This window comes from Corylus avellana, chromosome 6, assembly GCF_965113065.1.
Source record: "Corylus avellana chromosome 6, dhCorAvel1.hap1.2, whole genome shotgun sequence".
NCBI lineage: Eukaryota > Viridiplantae > Streptophyta > Magnoliopsida > Fagales > Betulaceae > Corylus > Corylus avellana.
This window is the reverse complement of record NC_142495.1, coordinates 16,529,468-16,555,042: the sequence shown is the minus strand read 5'-3', so window position 1 is coordinate 16,555,042 and position 25,575 is coordinate 16,529,468. Positions and strand designations below refer to the sequence as shown.

The window sequence follows — 25,575 nt, the reverse complement described above, 5'->3', positions numbered from 1 at the left end:
TTACACACTTACGGATATCCGCAATGGAAGCATCCTTATTGCTAGCAATATTAAAAAGGCCTGGAAAAGCATCCTTGAGTGACATCTCGCCACACCATAAATCCTCCCAAAATTTGACTTTCCCCCCCGAACCAGGATCCAATCTGAAATGGCACTAAAACGACCTCCAACCCCTACAAATGTGTTTCCATAACCCCACCCCTGCGTTCCACAAGGAACTTTAGAACGCCAACCACCCCAATACACCCCATACTTTGCCACCAAGATACTTTGCCACCAAGATACTTCTCCACCAAGCTTCTTCCTCATTTGCAAATCTCCATAGCCATTTCTCCAAGAGAGTTTGATTAAAAAGACGCAAGCTCTTAATCCCTAAACCACCCTTAGCAATCGGAGAACAAACCTCATGCCAACTGACCAAATGGAACTTAGGCTCGTCCTTGAACCCCCCCCCCCCCCCCCCCCCCACCATAAAAAATCTCGTTGAATCTTCTCAATGCGATTTGCCATGGAAACTGGGATGGGGAAAAGAGACAAAAAATAGGTGGGAAGATTAGATAAGGTGCTCTTGATGAGAGTGAGCCTCGCCCCCTTGGACAAATATGAGCACTTCCAAGGGGGCCAACCTTCTAGCAATTTTCTCTAACATGTCATCGCAAATAGCCAAAAGCTTGAACGAAGCCCCTAGCGGAAGACCCAGATACTTCACGGGGAAAGAACTAGTGCCACAACCCAAAATACCAGCCAACTCGCCCGTCTCAACCGAACCTCCGACTAGGACCAAAACAGATTTGGCCCAATTTACTTTTAAACCTGAGACCGCCTCGAAACCAATAATGAGGGCTTTAATAAATCTAAAATGTTCAAGAGCAGCCCCACAAGAAACCAGCGTATCATTAGCAAAAAGAAGGTGAGAAACAGTAACCCGCTCAGGCTCTCTGGCACCCACATAGAAGCCGGTGATGAAACCCCTACTAATAGAAACATTAATCATCCTGCTGAACGTCTCCATGACCATAATAAACAAAAAAGGCAAAAGGGGGTCACCTTGTCTAACCCCACGCGAACTCTCAAAGGAACCCGAAGGAGAGGCATTGATTAACACCGAGAACCGCACCGACGAAATACAATGTTCAATCCATGAGCACCATTTTAATAAGTAGAGTAAAAACTTCCAGTTCATATGATCATAAGCCTTCTCCATATCCAACTTACACAAGAGGCCGGGATCCCCATATCTGAGTCGGCTGTCCAGGCATTCATTGGCAATAAGCACCGAATCCAAAATATGTCTACCTTTGACGAAAGCGTTCTGCGGGTTGGAAATGACCTGATTCATGACTCCCTCATTCTATTGGCTAAAACCTTCGCAATAATCTTATAGATCCCCCCCACAAGGCTGATAGGGCGGAAATCCTTCAGATCAGATGCCCCATGCAACTTCGGAATAAGAGCAATAAACGCAGCATTGAGACTTTTTTCGAATTTACTTCAATCATAGCACTCCGCAAAAACAGCCATGATGTCCTTTTTGATCACCTCCCACCAATCTTGGGAGAAAGCCATAGAAAAACTATCCGGGCCTGGAGCCTTGTCCCTATCCATTTTTTTCACCACCTCCCACACCTCCCTTTCCTCAAAAGGAACTTCCAGACTAGAAGACTCATCCACCTCCAACATATCGAAATGAAGATTATCCAAATTCGGTCTCCAACTAAGAGTCTCTGTGAAGAGCGACTCATAAAAGCGAGTGATATGACTACTAATAGCCTCTTGATCAAAAGTAGTAGTGCCATGAATGTTCAGAAACTCAATATAATTCTGTCTTCGATTGGCATTAGCAATCCGATGGAAGAATTTTGTACACTTGTCACCCTCTTTCAACCAACGGATCCTAGATTTTTGCCTCCAACTGATTTCTTCTTGAAGTAGGGAGAATTCTAACTCACTTGCGTGCACCCTTTTCCTCTCAATCTCTTCCGTGGATAAACCTCTCTCTTCCTCCACCCTATCCAGAGCTTTAAGATCTTCCATACGAGCCTTAATACAAACCCCCACATTGCCAAAATCTTGAACATTCCATCTCCTAATATCCCAGTTTAGAGCTTACAGCTTTTTATAAAGAATGAAACTCGGAGTACCCTGAAAATGATACGAGTCCCACCAGCTGCGCACTTTATCCACAAAACACTCCACTTTGAGCCACATATTCTCAAATTTGAAAGGCCTTTTGCCTTCCAGATAAGAATTGTAGTCCAAAATAATAGGAGCATGATCGGAGCAAACCCGAAGCATCCTCTTTTGACGCAAGTCCAGGCGGCGGGCTTCCCAATTCGGGGAGACAAGAAAGCGGTCAAGCCTAGACCAAGAATTATTATTTGACCAAGTAGAAATCCCCCCCACTAAGGGAAGGTCCATGAGACCCTGCTACGAGATGAACTCACCAAAATCCCTCATTGCCGACCGTGAATGAGCTCCCCTCGACCTTTCACTAGGATAGAGAGTGACATTGAAGTCCCCACCGATACACCACGGCACGTCCCAGCAGCTCATGACCCTTGCCAGCTCCTCCCAAAGAAAACGCCTAGAATTTACTCTGTTAGGACCATACACCCCCGCAAATGCCCACGCAAAGCCATCCTCAACATTCTTGAAAGAACAAGCTGCTACATAACTTCCCAACACTACATCTACCTTCTCAACAGCCCTCTTGTCCCACATGAGCAAAATACCCCCCGAAGCCCTAATAGAAGGAACATAGCACCACTCCAGATACGGGAAACCCCATAAACTCCTCACTAAGTTATACGAAATAAAATCCATCTTCGTCTCTTGGAAACAAACAACATCTGCCCTCCAACTTCTAAGCAAATTCCTAACCCTCAACCTCTTATCCCTCTCATTCAATCCTCTCACATTCCATGAAAGAATCTTGAGCTTCATGATTTAACTCGACTGGCCCTCCCCTTGTTCCTGTCCCTTGACGAATACTCCAAAAAATTGACAGAAGACTGCAAATTATAAAGCTCCCTCTTACCATTTTTTAATTGCAGGAGTACACTCTTCCCTTTCCAATTCATTGCCTTTGTTGTCAGCCATAAGTAACCAAATGGTCTCCTCAAGCTTTCCTTCTTCTCCATCACAAGATAGGCCAACTTCCTTGCATGCCTTAATGATAAAGACCCTCTCTTGCTCCTCCAACGGCTCCTCATGTAGAGAGTCTGGGACAAACGACTCCTGGGAAATAGAACCCTCCACTACCATAGAAACTCCACCCAAATTATCAACCTGTGACGTGCATATCCCCGGCTCCTTACCCAGAATACCCAACACAGAAACACCCAGAGACTGTTCAACGGGGTTGCTCCCCAGAGAATCTTCCCTCCTGGACTCCTCACAATCACCGGCAGCAGACCTAGAGAAAACCGATGACACCCACTTACCAGGCTTCTCACCCAAAATCCCTGGAGCAGAGACGCTCGAGCCCCCCTTCGAAGAACGCTGGTTAGCAAGAAGCTCCTGCGCCCTAACCGGAGAACCCGATGCTTGATCGCTTAACTCCATCGTTGACGTAGCCTTGATCATGGAACCCACTGTCGAAACATCTCCCAAAGCACCATCCCTTGTCGAAATCTTCCTCGCCACCCCCTCACTAGACGAAACTTCCTTTGTCAGCTTCTCTGCCGGAGGCGTAGAGACGATCTGCAAAACAAGATCGACATGGGCCTTCCTGGCGCAGGACAACAACCTAGCATCGGGGCTTACAGAGTTACCGACGACGCCCACCGGAGTAGTTGGACCTCCCGCCGAACAGTCCGGCGCACCAACCGGCTTCGGTCCTGTGTCCGATACCTCCCCTTTCTCCACGGGCCGAGCAATCTTTCTCCTAAAATACATCTTGACCGGTTGAGTGCCCTTTCCATGCTTGGGCCGTCCCCTAATAACCTTCTTGGGCTGGGCCGCACCTTGCTTATGTTTGTCACCTCCTGCCAGCCCACAGGCTTGACAGTCGCAAGCCCCACCAAACCTAGGAGAAACACTCAGGCCCTCCACAAATCTGATAGCACAATCAAGTCTGTCAAGACCCATGTCCACCTCACCTCTCAATCTTCTCAACGACTCCTTTGCATTAATGAGATCAAATTTTACACGAAACCAGGACTGCACGTCGTGGCAACCTACCCCCTCCCATCCCTTCACGTGGTCAGCACCACATTCCGATGATGTCAGCCTCATCGTGGTGATCGACCTACTCGCCGGAGAAGGAAACTTGCTCGCCGGAACCCTGCTAAGAACACCCAGTGGCTCCCCTACCTTTGGGTTGCACATTCCCTCCCCACCAAAGGACTGGTTCTTCTTCGGGCCCTCCACACAACCACCACCCGACTTCACCGGAATTAAGGACTTGTGCGGACCCCCCTCCTGATCAGTAGAAAGCTGGACTTGCTTATCCTTCTCTGCAGAGGCCTCTTTCAGCCACCTTGGCACCCTGGCTATTGGCTCAGCATAAGCATTGAAACAGTCCTCTACCAGCTGCAGCGAACAACCCCAAAACTTCCGCGTAACTCCTCCTTCCCGTCCCTTCATAATTCTTATTAACTTCCCTGACCTCCCTAGACTCACACAAAGAAGTCTTAGCCAGACGCACCTCCGATATGAAATGTTTCCGTCCTTGACCATAACATCCTTCTGGTATAATAATCGAGCCACTCCTATGCCTACCATCATATTCTTCTACCGTCAGGAATTGCCCATGTCTGTTGGAGCATTTCTGAGCAATTATCCGTGGATACTTTGCTTTGGATTGGTCCCAAAAAACCTCAGAAGATTCCACTGCCACCAAGTCCTCTATAATGCGCGCCAACTACACCAACCCATCCTTCTGCAGAAAGATGGTTTTTTGTTTCCTATTACTTACTTTCAAAAATCCTCACCCCTGAAGCCCCACTCTTAATCAATAACTCAAAAGCTTTGGACTCCACAAACCACCTTCTCGAAGCAGCCATAACGCTAACCAAATAGCTAACAAGCTAGACACCCAAAAAGTAAACACGCGCCACCCACGAGCCTGTACTCAGGCGGAAGTGGATGAGAGAGAAGAGAGAAGCCTTAACAGCAAAAGCATTAGTGTTCGGGAAGGTTCTTCATATATTTACTCATGTAATGCAGTTTTTTATTCTTTTCTTTGCTCTGCTCTTTCTCATTTCTTATGGGACTTGCTCCCTTCGACATTCTATGGGCCTTACCCCCACGTTTACGTCTGATAGGGGCCTTACTCCCCACAGTTATGTCTGATCCTTACTCCCCATGCTAACATCTAATAGGGACCTTTTTTTTTTGATAAGTAATGTAGTATATATCAAAAAAAGCGCAAAGCGCCTCTAAGTACACAATAAAGTATACAAAGGAACCCAATCAAAACACCCAGAAAAACCCAGAAAAAACCCAAACAAACCAATCAAAAACCCAGAAAAACCCAATCAAACCAAACACCCATCCAAAGGGGAATACAAGAGACCCAACCAAACCCCAAGAAAAGCCCTAGTGCATCTCAGGTGGAACCCTAGTGCACCTCAGGGGGAAAAGAAAAAGCATTTTTCGATCCCAAAAAACCCCGCCGATGCCGGCCCTTCACCGGAGAGATGGAGCAATCCAGATTATTGTGCTCCCTCAACCCCTTAACCTTAGAAGCAGAAACTTCAACCTTAGGGGCAGAAACTTCAACCTCAGCAAGCAGATCCTTGTTCTTATGCAGCTGCTTTGCGACTTTTTCCTTCACCCTCCGGGTATAAAACAGTTGGGACGAGGATTTAGAGGAGTAAATGGGAGTACCATTCTCTGTCATGCGAGGAAAAGGACGGCTAAGACTCCTCCCCATCTCAGCCGCCCCATCGAGAAGGGAAGTAGTCGAGAGTGAAGTGCATCCCTGCGACGAGAACAATGAGGTAGTAGCAGGGGAAAGAAAACAGCCAGCTTGAACCTCCACCGGCGCAGAGGGAACCAGAACAGGGTCCTTTCCCTTAGAAGACAAAGAATCCTTCAACACCACCGGAGCGGGAGAGACAGCTCTCGGACTCAAGAACCCACGACGAAACAAACCTTTCTCCGGAGAAGAAGGACGAACAACCAGCTCCTCCTCCCCAGAAAAAGGAACCTCCCTATCCCTGCAAGAGCTCGCCGGAGAGTCCTCCTCCCAAGGAACAGCGAAGGCCTCCTTGAGAATAGAAAGACGAGCCGAATCAGAAATCTCCGAAGACACAGACGCACCCCGGCAGATTTCAGGCATCGAAGAAAGAGAGCCCTCCCAGTCCCTGCGCAACGTGCTCGCCAGTACAGCCTCCGCAGAAAGGGAAAAAGTAGCCCCCTGAGAGGACCCGTCACCGGCAGACCCAACAATCTCGCCCAAAACTCGCACCGGAGAGAGAGAGAACACTGCCGGGGAAGACCCATCGCCGGAATCCAAACCGGTAACCTGCAAACTCAAAGAAGACCTAGCGAACGGCTCCAAACACTCTTCAGAGGCTAGAGGAATCCCAGCCGATACAGACTCCAAAGGTAATGAGAAAGAGTTATGGACTGGATCTGAGAAATCCGGATCCAAGTGCTGAACCGGATCCAAATTTTGACCCAAACCCACTTCAGAGACCGACCCGGAATCACAACCCAAAGCAGAAGTTGATAGGCCCAAAAAACGAGCCCTTTTACTCCTGCGATTGGGCTTCGAGACAACCCCTGCACAGACCCAGTCCAACTTACGTTGGATTTGCCCTAGAAGCCTCATCAATCCACTAATACCGATCTTGCCCTTCTTCTTCTTCCTCAAACTCACTGAACCAGCCGCCTCCGCCAGAGGAGAAGACAAGCTCTCCAACGCAGAGCAATCCACGGCAGACCGCAACCCCAAACCGTCATACTCCGAATCCCACCAAGACGACCCCGGAAGCAAATCGAGAGACCTCGGATACTCAACTGCTCTCGCCTCAACGCCCGGAGAAGATCGAAGGACATCCACGAAAGACCTCCCGGAATCGACCCCCAAAGAAGGACCATCCATTAGAACCCCCGCCGAAGATGGAACCCCCGACTCCGCCGTACCATCCGACTTGATCTATGCCGCCATCAGTTGCCGAAGCTCTCCCGCGAAACGCCGCCAGCCCCTCCCAAAACGTCCCTCCGGAAGCCAAATGACTCCCTTACGACCACCCTCAGCCAACACCGATACCTCCAAGAACCTTCCGGCCTTATTACCTCCCCCGTGGACCATCGTGGCCTTATCACCCTCACGGTAAGATTTGGCAATTTCTTCCTTCACCTGAACCTGAATCGCCGCTTCCACCGTTTCCACCAACCACGACGAACACCGAATGCTCGCGTAAATATACCCCACGAAACCTTTTCTCCTCTCCTCCAGACGAAGGTTAGGACACCCAACCTTTGCCGAAAGGCAGAAGGTTTTGGCTTCAAAAGAGAATCTGCGTTCCATACGCCGAACCCTAACGCGCAGCATCAGCCGCGCCACCGATCGCAGAAAAAACTTTCAACCAACTTTCAACCAATCTTTATGGAAGACTATTTTCAACATTTTTGAGTTAGATTGGGTATGTCTAGACGAGTGGTAGATCTTTTTGCCCCACGTTTAACTTCCTCACTTACCATTCAACACTAGGGCCTTAAGTGGGTGTTACTTTTTTTTTTCCTTCCTTCTTACTTTTTCATCTCTAAATTTGATTTGTTATGGGTATTGTTTGAATGAAATTTGAGATATGGAATGAAGTTCTATTGCAGATACATAAAATTTCAAATGCATTTCGAGGAGATACAGAGAATAATTTGTACAAGGTGGTTCTAGATGATATTGACTTCTCGGAATTTGATTTGTTATGGGTGTTGTTTGAATGAAAAATGATATAGAAAGAACCAATTTGTTGAAGGTTTAGAGTACAACCTGAATGTTACCAGAATATGAATTATGCTCATCACATTTGGACCATGTTCTAAGATTACGAGATATATAATTCAGTTCTTTTCATCTATGAAAGTTGGAGGTTCTGCTACTTCGATAATTTCTCCTCCTGATTTTGTTCTACATCGCCTATAGAAATTGTTTGAAGCACGTGTTGGACCACCTGAATACCTGAACTCATTGTGCTTGGTCCTTTGAAATGGATTTCAGACACATGGTGAAATCCACTCCACAATGAAGCATGCTTGAATTTAATTGTGTTGGTTATTCTTGTGTGGCATGGATTGAAAATAAATAAATAAATAACAGTTAGAACTTCAAACATAACTGTTTATATTTTAAAGAAAAATAAATAGAAAAAAAGGTCCATAAAAATGTAAATTATAATTGTACTATAAGGGTCTTTTAGAAATATTGATTACAATATAATTCTATTCACCAACGTATTACACTGTACCAAACAATGGAATACATACTTTGGATTCCATTCTAGTATTACAATCAAACTAATGAATATGGATAATTATTTCATCCCTAGTAATAATGGCTATTCCATTTCCTAATGTAATAGTCATTCCAAGTTCCAAACGTGCCCTTTAGTATGATGCTTAGGAAAACTAGATGTGATTACTAGGTTTTCTTCTTTCTTTTCTTCTTTATATTTTCTTTTCAATTTCCAGCAATTGTATTTTGAATTCGAGCCAATATTAGAAGTGATTTTTCATACATTATTTCATTAGAGTTCAATTCCAAAGAATCTCAAATCACCCACCCATCAAATAGCTCATAAATGACCCCAAAATACCAAAAGAGCCTTCTCTGGTTACTGCACACAGCCTAGAAACCCTCATTCACTAATATTTCCAGCCATTTTCACTACAAAACCCTAATCAAACAACCTTACAATAGCCTACTTCCCTACCAAAATCTTATTCGTAGCTTTGCCTAAACCTTAAAACAAGTTGCTTCCCAGATTATCCTACACCCTAAAAAAAGTTGCTTACCAGATTTTTTTTTTTTTTTTTTTTTTTTTTTTGTCGGGGAACCTCTCCAAGGTAGGGCCCTTCGGACCCACCCCTGTAAAGTAAACTCCGGTCTCATGCACCGCACCCTCGGAAGTTTCCCTATACGGAACTGGTTAAATCACTAGCTTTTCACCAAGGAGTCTGGACCCAAGAGATTGTTTGCACCCATGAGGTGTTAAACCTTGGACCTTGAAGGGAGCAAACCTTAAGACCAAGGTTTCCACCACTTGGGCCAACCCCTTAGGGTTGTTGCTTCCCAGATTATCCTACATCAGATTTCGTATCACATCTTTTGTTCTACATCAATTTTGGTATCAAATCTTCTCTCCTACATCATAATGCTTTGGTCAAATACATTAGATTATCATTTAGTAGCAGCCTATCAATAACACCATTTTTTGCCACAGTTGCATTTACAGCTACATAGTATTGAATTTTAATATAACTCATGCCACATTGTTTCTAACATTTAAGGTCACAGCATGATATACGCCCTACAAATAGAACACTATGCCTCCACCTGTCCATTCCATGGATAGGAATCGCGTAAACAACATCAAGGAAAAAGATGCCTTGCATCATGTATCATTACTAGCTATTACTTTCTAGGTCCACATCACTACTATGTAAACACGGAACCAATGGGTTCTACTCGAGAACGGAAACCTACAAAACAAGATTACATAATGTATCATATACAAGCAAGACAACAAAGCTTGCCTGTATGCTTCCCGGTCCAGCAACCCATCTTCTTGAAAGGGTCGTAACACGAAGTCTCGTTTGACCACCGTTATGCTGATAACTGAAGCAAAATATCTGTAATGAGTAAAAACAAAACCCATCTATGCCAGGCACAACAAATAACTACTCAAAAAAGCATCAGCTTAGAGTTCATACTAAGTTAAAAATTGGAAGTAAAATTGATTGCTTGTGGATTGAATGGTAGCATCTGGGCTTTCCTTCTTTACAATTTCAAAAATAAGACACAGAGATGTGGCTTTGTCAAGGCCACACATCTTCCACGCAGTAGTACTCCCCTGGCCAACAACATTGTCAGAGCACAAAGGACCTTTCTGCACAAAGTGGCCAACAAATTAAAATCTAAATGCAATTGGCGGAAAGAGAAACCAGCGAATAACTCTTTAAATTATACCTTTTCAAGAGAAGCACAAGGACCAATAATGCCCTGAACTTTGATATCCTTTGAGCAGTTAATCTCAAATATACCACTGCATAGAATATAAAGAAACAAAATGAGCTAGAATGGTCCTCCAGACCAAATAATCATATTAAGGAAGACACAGAACATATGAACAGCTATATCAAGTAAACACAAATTAGTATGATAGCATGATAGCTATGCACATCCCGGTTCAAGCAATATGGGCTGGTAAGATTTAGCCAATCAAGGCCATTCTTTTCCCCTTTCATTTTCTTTTGGGGTTTGTAATAGAACAGGTCTAAGCCCTTTTTTCCACTGCATCGTATTGGAACTCCACAGCTTATTTGTAAACTATCTTGTTAAGTTTTAGGGATTATGGAGCATAACCTTTATCTTATCTCTCTTCTTTCTTTCACCCTCACCTCTCACTTTCCTAGCGGAGGCGCGTGAAGGCACATCCTGCTAGCTTTCTGCTCTGATTTGTCGCCTATCAGAACAACAGGATCTGGTGCTCCAGGTTGTAGGCTTCTCCTTCGTTTTGGAGTGGTTCTTTGCGGATCTCGGATCAGTCATGTAGCTGTTGGGGGTTTGCGGTGTCCTCTCTCGCCAAAGCATGAAGAAAGCTCGCATCCATTCTTTAGACGAGGATGTGAGTGGCATGTGGAGGCGCCAATTGGAGATGGAGTGGAGGTTCTTCGTGGAGGCTAAATCTTTTTTCTCGGTGGTGGAAGGTGATTCGGAGCTCTGGTTGGAGGAAAGTAGGAGGGGCTTTTCCGGTATAGTGTTTCTGGGCTCCCAGTGGATCGCATGACTGGTCTCAATGGTGGAAGAGTTATTGCAGAATCCTAATGTTAAGGACTTCGTTAAATCTTTCCGAGAGGATTCAAAGGTACTCATCGCCCGAAGCGGTGGTAAGAAGACCGCCCAGTACTTGGAGGTGGCAGTTTACGCAGTGGGTGGCCGAAGAGGGCATATTTTGCTTCCTGAGGGTTGCAAAAGGTGGGGAAGAAGCTGAGTTGCTGGAGAGTTGAACAAGGTGATGACTTTTAGTTTCTTCTCCGGTGGGGTAGAAGGTTGGGCCTGGTTGGGTTAGGGTTCAATTCATATAGCTGGGAAAAGGATTATCGGGGAAGATGGTGCAACATCGTATGCGGAGGCGTTGCAATCAGTGGCTAGCTCTTCAGCTACAATAATAGGTACCAACGATGCAGCTAGGGCACCCATTGGGTCAAGGCCGCCCTTTCATTGGTAATCTGCGCACAAGGGCCTATCTGACACCCAACAAAGGTCCACTGCGTGAGGTAACGTTGCTTGCCCTGATGGTGTTGCAAACATTGGGGTGTGTCTGCAGCAAGCTAAGGAGAAGTAGTTATCGCCCCTTGGGGAGAGGAAGGGCCAGCTCATGAGGCTGCAAGCCAAGATTGGCCGGGCCTTGGGGGATGTTATAGAAGATTTGAAGGGCTTTGGAAGCTTTGGGCTTTTTCAGAAACCAAAGCATGTTGGGCAACATAAGAGGGTGCGTTGGGCCCCCAAGCACAAGCCCAAGTTTAAACTCAACATCCAGTCCTCCAAGATTGGGGCCAAGAGTTTCTCAGTACTTGCCGATGCCAGTGGTTGTTCCCCCTCTAACTGTCTTAAAGGTAGGTGAAACATCGAAGGGGGGTGATCTAGATGAGGCTAATGTTGGAGAGAATGGAGATGTAGGGGATGTCGGCTACTCCAAGATTGTGTTAAGTGCGAAGGAGATCTCTCCCTTTCTGGGGATCTCCCGTGTGGGTAATGAGAAAAAGCTTCAAGATGTTTTGACAGTCCTTGAAGAGTGACAGCATCATGAGATTGTGGTTTCTGTTTCTAAACCAAAAGGGAGGAAGGAGCTTAAAAACTTAAGAGTGTTCTATTAACTTTGATGCTAGTGATGATTATTGTAGCTGTGATAAAGACAGAAGGGTCCTCTCAGTGTGATGATGAAGCCCAGGGCTCTTCTGCGGGTTGAGGGTTTCTTTGTGGGTGGTTTGTTGTAGTTTCGTTCCTTTGGGTTTCTAAGGGTGGCTTGTGCTTTCCCTTTTTTGTCTTTTTTCCTTCCTTTTTTTTTTTTTTTTTTTATGGTATGCTTTTTGTATACTTCATGTGTACTTAGGGGCGCCTTACACTTTTTAATGAGATTTGCTTGATTACCTATCAAAAATAAAAATAAAAACAATTATGATAGTTATGCACCATTCTTCCAATGAACATTGTATTATATCTTACGGAATCAACATCATATAGCATGAGGACTCAAGGCAATATACCAATTACCAATCAACCTATACACAATGGTAGCATGAAGGGATAATTCAAAACTACAGCCCACCACACATTTAACAGAAGACCAAAACTATTGTGTCTCATCAAAATCTAGCAAAAAATATTAGTCACATGTTGGCAATGCCAAAATAAATTGCAGATATCAGGCAATATATATACCTTGAACGGATGTATTCTCATAGAAAAGGAATGAATTCGACGTGCAAAATAATATAAGGCCATAGCACTTGCTGATATGAGAAACAAAGCAATCAAATACGGTCATCCTTCATTGCAATAAAATAAAAGAAATACAGAGTGACCAAAATATAATGTCCAACAATTGTCATCATATAATGATAAATAATTATGTTGACACTACTGAATTAATTTAAGATGAAAGATGGGCAAGCAACTAAAAAAGTATTTGACATCAAAGTTGACCCACTATGTAAATTTTATGACTCCAGAAAATAACTTGCAGTATGATGTCATTTGACCAAGCAATACTTAAATAAACCCTTACTTTGATGATAGATCAAGATCACAGTCGCCCGTCTGGAAAACACGTCTCAGTGATTCCTTGAACACTGAATGGCCAAAACTTTCTGCAAGCACTACAAGCCCTCCAGTTCTTTCAACTGCAATTTTAAGTTCAGCAACCCCCACCTGGAAGAAAGATTGTCACACGGAAAGAACACTAATATAATTGCAAAGCATAATAAGTATGCACAAAAGTTAAGACCCAGCGAAGGGGTTGCATATGGGCATTACACCACAATTGAAGGAAAGAGTTATATTGAAGCTAAGGGACCATTGAGATACCATACTTAATCCAAGATGGTAATTACTTGACCAAATCTCAACTCAGTGCAAGGCCACAAGCCCTACACCCACTTTAATGTGGGGTGGGCGGGGGGATGTTTAAGTAAGTCCCCAAGAAAAAGGTTTACAACGATCAATACAGGAATTGAGGTTCCTTAAGTCCTAATGTACCTCAAATCCTATTCCCCCACAGAGGGAGACCCTAGAACATTAATTTTATCCAAACCTCTCACAATCCAAGAGGGTAGACAAACAAAACAGGATTCCAACAAATGAAGCTTCAAACCTCATGTTGGGCCTATCTTATATGAACATGTGGTCAAATGGACCTATCAACATAGTTTCTCACAACTCAAGAGATTAGATAAGGCCTATCACATATTCTCCTAGCCATCTTCAATTGATGAAGCTTTGCATTCAGCTTTCTCTTGTTCCCCTTTCTCGCCAACTAAACTTTCCTAGAAGCATTAGAATTTGGGAAACAGATCTGGCTATTAACGACATACACAGATTAAAAAAAAAAAGAGTCTCCTCATCACTACACTTCAACTTTCTGACATGAATTCGGAACATCAAACGTCTTTATACTGCCACAGGGGATTATAGAACGATCTGACTTCAAACACCCCTCCCTTGAAAGGGATCCAACAAAGCTTGTCTTCACCACCCTGACTCATTCTGACGGAAGAAGTCTATCTACCAATCATAGGCTGCTCTAATAAAATTAACGTTTCACCGAAGGGAGTCATAAAAAAACTGTATATGATCTGCCATTGAAGCATCTTTAAAGTGAGCAAAACTGAATAACTCGGGAAAGCTACCTTTAACGTCTCATCTGCACACCAAATATCATGCCAAAATCCTAGCTTAGAGCCACACCCACCTCAAATCTAGTATATCAAGAAAATTTCTTCCAACACTTCCTAATATTTCAAAGACCAACCCCATACGGTCCTATTAACAACATTACAACACCACCCACCCCACGAAGTGCCAAATTTGACATCCACTACTGACGTAGGACAAGGAGCCCCCCTTGTGGGGCACAAACTAAAAACACATGGTGGTCCGTGTGTTGACCAATTGGAGCCTCTTAAAGAAGTCTTAGAGACCATTCCAAGAAGCCCTCTTGAGAAGCTATTTCGAGAGCTTCCGAGAGGCCATCCCAAGCTCTCGAGAGGCCATTCTGAGAAGCTCTCACAAGAAGCCATTCCAAGAGCTTCTAAGAGGCCATCCCAAGAGGCTGTACTGAGGGGCTCATATTTCCAAAGGTCTTATCTTCCCAAGAGGCCTTTCATCGAAGGACTCGATTTCTTGAAGGGATCATTTTCCCGAGCAACCTTTACCGAAGGACTCGGTTTATTGAAGGGCTCATCTTCCCGAGAGGCCTTTACCGAGGAGTTCGTTGTGCCAAGCGGAGTTGCTAACAAGCAAGATTATTCAAGATCAACATCACTGTTGGGCAATTGACTGTCTGGTTATTAACAAGTTGGGGTTAACACATAAGAGCTTTACCATCGGAACCAACCAATGGGTTCTTTCCAACAACAGACTTCAGGTCAAACATCCCTTACCGTTTGAGCAAGATGACAATTGATCTTCGACAATGAAATGACAGAAGGAAAAGACGGTGTGTATTACCGGTGGGGTATATGACAACAAAAGATTTACCGACGGGCTTTTTAGTACTGTTAAAGTAATGATTAAGTGATTAAATTTGCATCTTCCTATCAGCTTAAGCTTTTGGGATAACTGATAATTTAATATGGTATCAGAACCAAAGGTCCTGAGATCGAACCTTGACTTCGTCAATTCACCCCCTCCCCCCATTTAAATTAAATATTTCACGTGTCGAGCATCACCTATTAAAAGAGAGTTTGACCTCACACGTAAGAGGGAGTGTTAAAGTAATGATAAGTGATTAAATTTACCTCTTCCTATCAGCTTAAGCTTTTGGGATAACTGGTAATTTAACAAGTGCCGACGAGATTAGCTAATCTTCATGAAGAGTTGACCGATGGGAATGTTCAAGGATTTGACTGACAGGATTTTCAGTATTGACAAGATCTATTATTTTGGATCAATTCTAACTAGCACGTTATTAAATCAAATCAAGAAGATTCGCTCCATAAAAGGAATAGGTTAGCCACGAGATTGCAGCCGATTTCAACGGACTTCAAGGAAACATCATAGACTAGATTTTTAGCATTTGTAAATATATTCAAGTTTCTTCGTTTAAATTAATTAGTTCTATATTAGTTAAGTATTTGCTATTTCGTCCAACATTTTCTTCTTAAAAGGATTCATTGCCTTTTAATTTTAGTTTTCCAACTTTAGGCGATTTTCCCATAATTAGGTTTCTAGTATGCGCCATAACCACTTCCCTAAAAGAGCTCGGTTGAACAGTAGTAAATTTCGGACACCACACCCCCCTGGCCCCTTATTAAAGTGGAGTACAATCTTGGACCAACAAACTAGGTAAAATTTGAGCTCTTCGCTAATACTGCCCCATAAAAAGTCTCGTTGTAACTACTCTATGTGATTAGCAACTCTATGTGATTAGCAACACCTGGAGAGAATAAGAGACCCGCAATATTAACTACTCTCAATCAAGGTAATCCTACCCCCCTTTAGGCAAGTACGACCACTTCCAACCAATCATACAACACTCTATTTTCTTAACAACGCCATCCCAAATAGATTTGGCCTTACAAAAAGCTCCCAGTGAAAGGATTAGGTATTTCAATAGCAAAGAAGATACCATGCAACCAAGAATACAAGCCAGACCTTCTACATTGTCAACATTACCAACAGAAACCAACTATGGCTTTGCCAAATTAATCTTCAAACCGGAGATAACTTCAAAACACAAAAACAAACATCGCAAATATTGGAGGTGACTTGGATTTGCCCCACAAAAAATCAAAGTGTCATCCGCAAACAGAATAGAGATATTTAAGCACGTCATACTTCCGAACCCCACAGAAAAACCTGATAAAAAACCCCTTAACTGCAGTAGAGCGCATCTTAATTAAGGCCCCCAAAACAAGGCCCCCGCATCAAGCCACGAGCTATTAGAAAAAGACCAATGGGAATGTTGTTCATCAAAAAAGAAAAACACACCGAAAAAATACAATGAGATATCCAACCACACCATTTCTCCCCAAAATAGCACCTCCCCAACATATACAACAAAAAACCCATTTAACATGATCATAGGCCTTTTCTATATCCAATTTACAAAAGCATACCCAACTCCCCAAATCTAATTCTACTGTCAAAGCATTCATTAGCAATAATGAATGGAGTCTAGAATTTGTCTTCCCTAGACGATTACATTTTTGTGTTATGGAAATGATCTTCTCCAAGACCAATTTCAACCTATTAGCCAATAATTTGGCAACTATTTTGTAAATTCTACTCACAAGACTAATAGGTCGAAGATGATCATTGACATTTAAAGGAACAAGCTACAGTAAACTCCTACACACAATCTTCAATTTTTTCAGCCACCCTCTTATCCCACATAACCATAACCCTGCTGGAAGCCCCTCTAGAATCTAAACAACACTTATCCACATATTGACAACCCCACAAACTACACACAAGAATACAAAACAAATTCTCCAATTTAGTTTCCTGAAAACAAACATCTGCCTTCCACTCCCCAAGTAAATTGTAAACCATTGGGCATTTATCCCCCTCATTCAACCCTCTCACATTCCAAGATAACAATTTAGGCATCATAAAAAACCGAAAAACCCTTCGCATTAACTCTACCTCGGCTAGAACTTCCACTTTCGAAATCATAGTTAATAGAAGAAGCCCATGTCTTTATTTCACTTTAACCTCTATTGACTGGTTTGGAATTGGATGCCAACTCCTGATAGTGACTCGCTTAGATGGCTGTAAACAAGGCCATGAACTCCTCTTCAAACCCCTCACATGAAAGCCCTACGTGTTGACAAAAACCCATCAATCTCTATAAACCCAATATGGTGTCGCTGGTCCTGATCACAGAAAAAAAGACACACCAACCCCCCCCCCCCCCCCCCCAAAAAAAAAAAAAAAAAAAACTTCTTTACCACGAGAGTCCAATCAGAGATTTTAGAAATTCCCTCAACATCTAAGTGACCCAGAGTAGGTACAATACGCAGATCATGCACCGCACTCGCTCCAGAAGCCTTACCACCTTCCCCCTCCTCGGCTAGAACTTCCACTTTCGAAATCATAGTTAATAGAAGAAGCCCATGTTTTTATTTCACTTTAACCTCTATTGACTAGTTTGGAATTGGATGCCAACTCCTGATAGTTACTCGCTTAGATGGCTGTAAACAAGGCCATGAGCTCCTCTTCAAACCCCTCACATGAAAGCCCCACGTGTTGACAAAAACCCATCAATCTCTATAAACCCAATATGGTGTCACTAGTCCTGATCACAGAAAAAATGACCCCCCCCCCCCCCTCCCCAAAACTTCTTTGCCACGAGAGTCCAATCAGAGATTTTAGAAATTCCCTCAACATCTAAGTGACCCAAAGTAGGTACAATACGCAGATCATGCACCGCACTCGCTCCAGAAGCCTTACCACCTTCCCCCTGCCTTGGCTAGAACTTCCACTTTCAAAATCATAGTTAATGGAAGAAGCCCATGTTTTTATTTCACTTTAACCTCTATCAACTAGTTTGGAATTGGATGCCAACTCCTGATAGTTACTCGCTTAGATGGCTGTAAACAAGGCCGTGAGCTCCTCTTCAAGCCCCTCACATGAAAGCCCCACGTGTTGACAAAAACCCATCAATCTCTATAAACCCAATATGGTGTCGCTGGTCCTGATCACAGAAAAATGACACGCCCCCCCCCAAAAAAAAACTTCTTTACCACGAGAGTCCAATCAGAGGTTTTAGAAATTCCCTCAGCATCTAAGTGACCCAGAGGGAGATGAGCCTCTGGGGGGAGGGATGGGAGATGAGCCTAAGTTGCATCTTGTAAGTTGGAATCACGTCTGTCGTCCCCTGCACTCCAGTGGTCTTGGCATTCGAAAGATGCATCAGTTTAATCAAGTTCTCTTGGGGAAATGGCTTTGGAGATATGCGAATGAGAGTGAGGCTCTTTGGTACAAGATTATCAAAGCTAAGTATGAAGACCAGGATGGTGGATGGTGCACGAAGGAGGTTTCGGGCTCTCATGGTGTGGGCTTATGGAAGCATATTCGATAAGGTTGGAACTTCTTTGCCAAAGGTATTCGGTTTGAGGTGGGGGTGGGTTCGAAAGTTCGTTTCTGGCATGATATTTGGTGTGGGAAAAATTCTTTGAAGCATGCCTTCCGGTCCCTGTTCAGTATTGCTAGATACAAAGAAGCTTGGGTGAAAAATAACTTTACTTGGAAGAATGGGGTTGTCAAGTGGAATGTCATTTTTGTGCAGCCCGTCCAGGATTGGGAGATGAATATGGTTTCCTCTTTCTTTGTTCGGTTATACTCTTGCAAGATTTCCATAGGTACTGTGGATCGTATTTGCTGGTCCTCGTCTAAGAAGGGTAAGTTCGAGGTTAAGTCGCTCTTTAAGGCCTTGTCCAACTTTGATCATGAGGTGTTTCCTTGGAAGAGTATTTGGCGTACTAAAGTGCCTCTGCGAGTGGCTTTTTTCAAGTGGACCGCGGCCCTAGGCAAAATTTTGACTCACGATAATTTGTGGAAGAGGAACCTTGTGATAGTGGAGTAGTGTTGTATGTGCAAGAAGACCAGAGAGTTAGTCGATCATCTTCTTCTCCACTATGAGATCGCAAGTGCTCTTTAGCATAGTCTTTTTAGTCGGTTTGGGTTGCTTTGGGTCATGCCTTGCAAGGTAAGGGACTTGTTCGATTGCTGGTGGTCGGGAGGATGTTCTCCAAGCTCAGTAGTGTGGAAGATGATCCCTCTTTGTCTTATGTGGTGTATATGGAACGAAAGAAATGCTAGATGTTTTGAGAACTCCACTAGGACTGTAGAGGAACTTACTCATCCTTTCTTCTTTACTCTTTACTCTTGGACGGCCGCTTGGCTTGCTCCTTTAGTAATTAGTTTTTCTAATTTTCTTTTTCATTTCTCTCCATCTTAGGCGCTTTCTTTTTATACTTCCCTTGTATGTGGGTTGCGCCCCTCTACACTTTACTTTATATCATTATTACTTATCCAAAAAAAATCTAAGTGACCCAGAGTAGGTACAATGGTACAATACGCAGATCATGCACCGCACTCGCTCTAGAAGCCTTACCACCATTCCCCCCTAGCTCAACATCAACAACAATATCAATACTAAAACCTGCATGCCAGGCGAAGCTAAGCAGCCTCCAAAGACAAGAAACATCACCAATGGAATCAATATCCAAAAGCCCGGAGCGAGAAACAACCAGCGTTGCCCCATTGCCAGCGAACTCAAGCTTGGTTGTTGAAAGAGAGGTTGCGACGACTCAGCCTTGTCGATAGACGAGGTCACACACAAATATCACTTAGAAGCAGAGTAATTGGCATGAAGACTCACTAGAAAAGGGTAGGCAGCAGCAGCTGGGAATTATATGACAACGTTGACAAAGAAACTTCGAAGGGGTTGATCTGGATGGGGTTGGCGTTGGAGAGAATGGTGAGGTGGGGGTTGTTGGCTTCTCCAAGGTTGTGCATAGAGCAATGGAGAAAAGGAAGACATATCTTTTGATAGTCCTTCAAGAGGGACAGCGTCATGAGGTCGTGGGTTTCTGTTTCTAAATCAAAAGAGAGGAGGGAGCCTAAAATTTGGAGTGCTCTATTAAATTTGATGCTAGAGGTGATTGTTCCAGCCGAGGAAAAGGCAAGAGGGTTCTCTCAGTGTAATGTTGAAGCCCATGGCTCTTCTGTGGGTTTAGGGTTTCTTTTTTTTTTTTTTTTAATAAGTAAAAATGTATATATCAAGAAACCTGAAAGGGCGCAACACAATTACACAAGGGAAAAAGCGAGCGCCAAGAATCGCCCAAGAATAAACCCTAAGCTCACAAGGAGCCCCCACAAGAGACCCAAAAGACCCAAACAAAAACACCCTAAAGCCCGAAAAAAACTAGGACTAAGACCTACAGAAGCCCAATAATAGCCCTAAAAACCCAAAGCCCCTACTGCACCTCAGGGGGGGAAAGAAAAAACATTTTTAGACCCGAAAAACCACCGCGGACACTGGCACTTCGTCCAAGTTGCCTCCAAATTTAAGTAGCAATCCAAATTGTTGAGCTCCCTCAACCCCTTAACCTTAGGAGCAGAAACAGACTCCTTCTTCTCCTTATCAATGACAGAAAAAAGATCCAACAGACTTTGATCGTCACCTCCCCAGGACAACCCCACCTCAGACGCAAAGTTCATCGTGTCGATCACCTCCTTGGAATAGCCATCCACTCCCTCCATCAGAGTTTCAGCCACAACCTCGATAAGCAACTCCTTGTTTTTATGCAGCTGCTTAGCAACCTTTTCCTTAACCCTCCGAGAATAGCACAATTGAGACTTGGAAACAGGGGAATGCAAAGGAGGGCTATTACTGATACCTTCGCCCCAATGGTTTGAGAAGCAGACGAAGGCGCCTCTTCCACCGGCAGAGGAGGACAAACCACCCACTGGCTTAGGGCTTCTTTTGTGGGTGGTTCGTTGTATTTTCATTCCTTTGGGTTTCTGCAAGTGGCTTTATGGGTGGTTTTTTTTTTTTTTGTGTTCCTTTTGTATACTTCCTTTGTACTAAGGGTGCCTTACGCTTTTTAATGAGATTTGATTGATTACCTATCAAGAAAAAAAAAAATAGGAACAAAAGTTACAACCCAATCTAGAAGGGAACTTAAGGAGGATTTGAGTTGTAGAACATTAAGACTCCATACAAAAACACTTCGACAAGACTACTAACAAACTTGGCCTAAATTTTTCACATGGTCCATCTCATATAAAATCTCCTCGTTTCAACTTCTCTAGTCTATTTGGTAGATGTGGGGAAATAGTAAATAAGCAAAGGAATTAGTTGGTAAACTAGAAAATGAGTCCTAATACGAGCATAGTTTCTTCCACCCCACTAGACATTTTTCTATTCTTTCTATAGCTGAATTTCATACTGCAGAGGCCTCAAAAGAAGAACCCAAAGGTAAACCACGATAGTCCATAGCTAAAAAACCAACTTTACAACACAAGATGCATCAATTCCTCAACATCTTCCCCACCTGAAATCCAGATGGCATCCCACTCTCAACTAAACTCTCTCCCACATTCTACTGAACATCTCCATACAAAGGATGAACAACAAAGGTGAAAGAAGGCCCCTTCTTTCACCCATCTAGAACTATTGAAGAAACCAAATGGTTTGCAATTAATGAAAACATAAAATTTAACAGTAAAATGCAGGAAACAGTTTGACAATTTCAACTGTCTCCAAACCCAAATCTATGATCTAGTTAATCTATCAAAGAAACCACTTATATCGTACCATCTAGGCAAGCTATACTAAGGGAGATGGACATCAAATTACCTGGTCGAGTGCACAAGCAAAAAGATCTAGCACATGTCCTTGATGTACAAGCTGCTTTGAAAGTCCCTCGTAGAACTTCACAGCTTTGTGATAAAGTGGAGCAGCATCTTTGTCTAGGTCCTTGTGAGAACGAATTGGTTCAGACAAATTCTTCAATACAATCTGCAAAATGTTTGATAATGCAAAGCTCAGCAAAACTTCCATAATTCCTGGAAAATAGGTAACCAAAAAAGACCAGGAAAAAAAAAAGGGAAAAAAAAAGAGCAAAACAAAAACCAGAAGTACAGAGATCTAATCCAAGTATTTCATATGCATTCATGTTTAAAGGGCTAAAAGATAAAAGCAAGAAGAGATTCACAATCTTCTGAAAAGCAGCAAATAAAAAGAAATTCCCAGTCTAATTAAACTGAAAACAAAAATTAAGAACCTTATTCACCGCCCTTACTAAGGACTCGGGGAGCACTCAAAACATTTTTAGTAAACTAGAAATGTTAATTGAGATATGCAACAAAAGAAAGTTAAGTCGCTCTTTCTCTAAGAAGTACAATAAGTTCCACATATTCATAATTCTAGTGTCGTCAAAATCCAGGGATTGAATAAATCATTCTCAAAATTTCACTTTTTCCCGTGTATATGGGTTGCACCCCTCTGCGCTCTTGTTATATAATACTTTTACTCATCAAAAAAAAAATTTCACTTATTGAATATGGAAATAATGGTTAAACATAATATGTTCGCCAGTGGCATTATTAATATCCCAAAGCTCAAGTTAGTTACTTATAACACTTTGATGGTGCAAAGCTTGGGGTGAGCATTTGCCAATTTAATTAGCCACAAAGGCCAGGAGAACAGTAACTGGTTCAGCATGCTTTTTTCTTTTTTCCCAAACATCAAATAAACCTATTCCTCATGCTTCCACACCTTCTCCCAACCCCCATTAGATCTCTACAGCACTCAACTTCCAATGTCCTACAATTGAGAAAGCACAAGATACAGGAGATATTTGAGGCTTCGTCTTTTTCATTCAAATTAAATGGATAAGAAACACCATTTTTGTACTTGAAACCATTGTGTGGTACTGGGGACTTTACATCCGTTCCTTTAACTAAAATCTGAGTGATTTAGGGATGAACAGGTTGCTTATAATATTCATCCATCTGATTCACTTTGTCAGCTGCCTCATTTGTTTTCTTGCTGATTATTAGATGCTTTCATATTACATCTAACAAGTAACTTCCCAAGAAAAAATCAGACCTATGGTACCAAGAAACGAGTTCCAAGTTAAAATTATCATCTGAACTTCATTAACTTCACTAGAAAACCCCTTAAAAATCTATAATATTATAAGGGGGTGCAAATGAATTCTTGTTCAAATGGAACCTCCTCCCTTTGGAAGAACAAGGTGGAAAATGAGGCCATAGGTTCAAACTCCATCAAGTACATGTGTAAATCACCAAAAAAGAAAAGAAAGAAATAAATAGGAGCATGCCCCCCACCCCCCACTATTTGTTGCCTCTTATCAAATACTACTTATCAAAGTCACTACTACAAAACCATGGGACATCTCAAAGATGCATCACGTCCATGGGTGGTGGACATTATTGCAATGAATATTTGATTTTCCATCAGAGCAGTTAATAGAAAGGAACATTATTGCAATTAATTTTCTTTTTTTTTTTTTTTTTTTTTTTTTGGATGAGTTCACAGAACTAAGCATACACAAGCATAGAAAATGAATATGGAACTGTATTATCATTAACGAGTTCATAGAAAATGTAAAACCAGCAGTCCTTACAGCACCGGGGCCTTCGGTTGATGGCCCACCAATAAACGCCAAAATTCTAGCCCCAGAACCAGGAACACACGCTCCTAGCAAACTGGCCGCGATACTCAACGCCGTGCCGGTGCACCTAGTAGCCCGCAAGTGGGCAGGCAGCGCCCAAGGATCCTTCTGTAACTCCTCCAAAACCTTTTAAACAGAAAGAAATGAAATCTTTGTGTATACTGAAGTGATGAACAAAGAAGAAAAGAAGAAGAGATTGAAATTCTGGATGGTACCGAGTTAAGGGCGAACTCGCAGTGGGACTTGGGCAACAGAAAGCGCGAAATGCTCTCAGTAGAAAGCCCGTCCCTGGCACCAGCAATGACACCAGTGGCGGGCTTGGGCTTCTTGGCAAAAAAGTTCATTTGCTCAAGGAGCTGGTCCTTGGACACTTCCTTGGACCCCTTGAACACGTACGTCTTGGGGATTTGCCCGAACCCTAATTCGTGGACGTGCACGAAAGTCCCAAATGTGATCAGCCCCAGCAGGGAATTGTCGGGCAATAAATCAATGGCCTGGGACAGCGCGGACTTAAGGAAAAGCATCTCCTCCTCGATGACGCAGGTGTCGACGACAAACATGAAGACAGGCGGGGGAGGGGCTTGGGAGGATGAGGGAGTTTGGTCGTACTCGATGGTAGTGTATTGGGGGAAGAGCTCGGCGGGTAGATTGTCATCGGAGATGGAGGAGTAGGCGGGGGGGAAGTGGTTGCGCTGGAAGCAGAAGGGGCAGATCCAGATCTTAGCGGCGAAGTCGACGATGGAGAAGGGGTTTAGGACGGAGCGGCAGGTGCGGCAGCGGAGTGCGGAGTAGGGGAGGACGGGCATGTTTGGGAAGGGCTTGTTTGGGGTGTAGATGGCGGACACCGGTACCACGCAGTTGCTGGCCTCTTGCTTCGTGCCCGGGATCACGTTCCACGCCATTCGGACGCCGTCGAGCGATTCTAACTCTACGAACTCCGCCATTCTGATTCCTTGTATTCAATTCTGCAACATATTTCTCTTCTTCTTATTATTATCAACGCTCATCAAAAACTTTACTCTTCTTCATTTTATTACAGCTTTGCAATGCATGGTAATACGTTGATCCAACTATGGCGACGACGGCAGCTCCGATTAAAATCTAATAAACGCACCAAAAACTAAAGGCATTTTTCCATATTTTGCCACGTCATCCATCCAATGCACACGTTTTTTTTTTTTTTTTTTTTTTTAAACGAGTACAGTAAAAAAAATTAAAAATTAAAAAAATTAAAAAAAATTAAAAAAAAAAAAAAGGAGAAACTACTTTTTGCCCCAATGAACTACAACGCATTGGCACTTTCTCCTTGAACTGCCAACTGTACTACTTTGCTCCCATGAACTACCATTTTGTGCTAAAAACTCCATTTTGTCAGTCAAAGCCATTAACTCAGATAGCCAAAGTGACAATGCATTGTAATTCATGAGGGCAAAGTGACAGATTGACCGTCTGAGTTAACAGTTTTGACTGACGGAATGAGGTTTTGGGCAAAAAATAGTAGTTCATGGAGGCAAAGTAGTATAGTTGGCAGTTTATAAAGAGAAAGTGTCGAGGCATTATAGTTCATAGAGGCAAAAGGTAATTTTCACAATTAACAAAGTACAAAAAGATAAATTTACATTAATAAAAAATAAATAAAAAAAAAAAGACTTGCGGCTAAAAAGAGAAAAGACTTGCGGCTTGCCACTTGCCAACCTGCATTCAAACCTGCATTCAATAAAATATCATGGTTGGAAAGTAATCTCAGTACAGTTTATATCAAGAAACAATAATGAAACTGACAACATATTTATTTACATTGTTCAATGTAAAATCTCCACTGTAGTGTACAACAACATTGGAAACAATGATGATGATGACTCAGAAGAGTGCCCATACAAATATAAAGTGATGTTTGTGTACTTGAGTGCCATGACAATATAACTAATTTTAGTTCCAAAACTCATTTTGATCACAAAAATACCAAAA

The 25,575-nt window shown here is 43.0% G+C and overlaps 1 protein-coding gene and 1 non-coding gene across 2 annotated transcripts in view; one reads left to right on the top strand and one right to left on the bottom strand.

The window, feature by feature from the left end:
* The window catches only part of LOC132186439 (Sec23/Sec24 protein transport family protein), a 51,406-nt gene extending 26,727 nt beyond the window's left edge, over nt 1-24,679 (bottom strand). The window contains exons 1-7 of the mRNA XM_059600415.2: nt 23,823-24,679; nt 23,560-23,733; nt 21,765-21,926; nt 12,963-13,105; nt 10,142-10,217; nt 9,886-10,061; nt 9,709-9,790 (exon numbers count right to left, since the gene is read on the bottom strand). Coding sequence (XP_059456398.1) covers nt 9,709-9,790; nt 9,886-10,061; nt 10,142-10,217; nt 12,963-13,105; nt 21,765-21,926; nt 23,560-23,733; nt 23,823-24,551 — 1,542 coding nt within the window. The 5' untranslated portion in view covers nt 24,552-24,679. The remainder of the gene's footprint in view (nt 1-9,708; nt 9,791-9,885; nt 10,062-10,141; nt 10,218-12,962; nt 13,106-21,764; nt 21,927-23,559; nt 23,734-23,822) is intronic.
* LOC132188899 (small nucleolar RNA snoR99) lies at nt 22,881-22,983 on the top strand. Its single transcript, XR_009440959.1, has one exon. It is a non-coding gene; the product is annotated as a small nucleolar RNA snoR99 (small nucleolar RNA).
* Nucleotides 24,680-25,575: the final 896 nt, after the last annotated feature.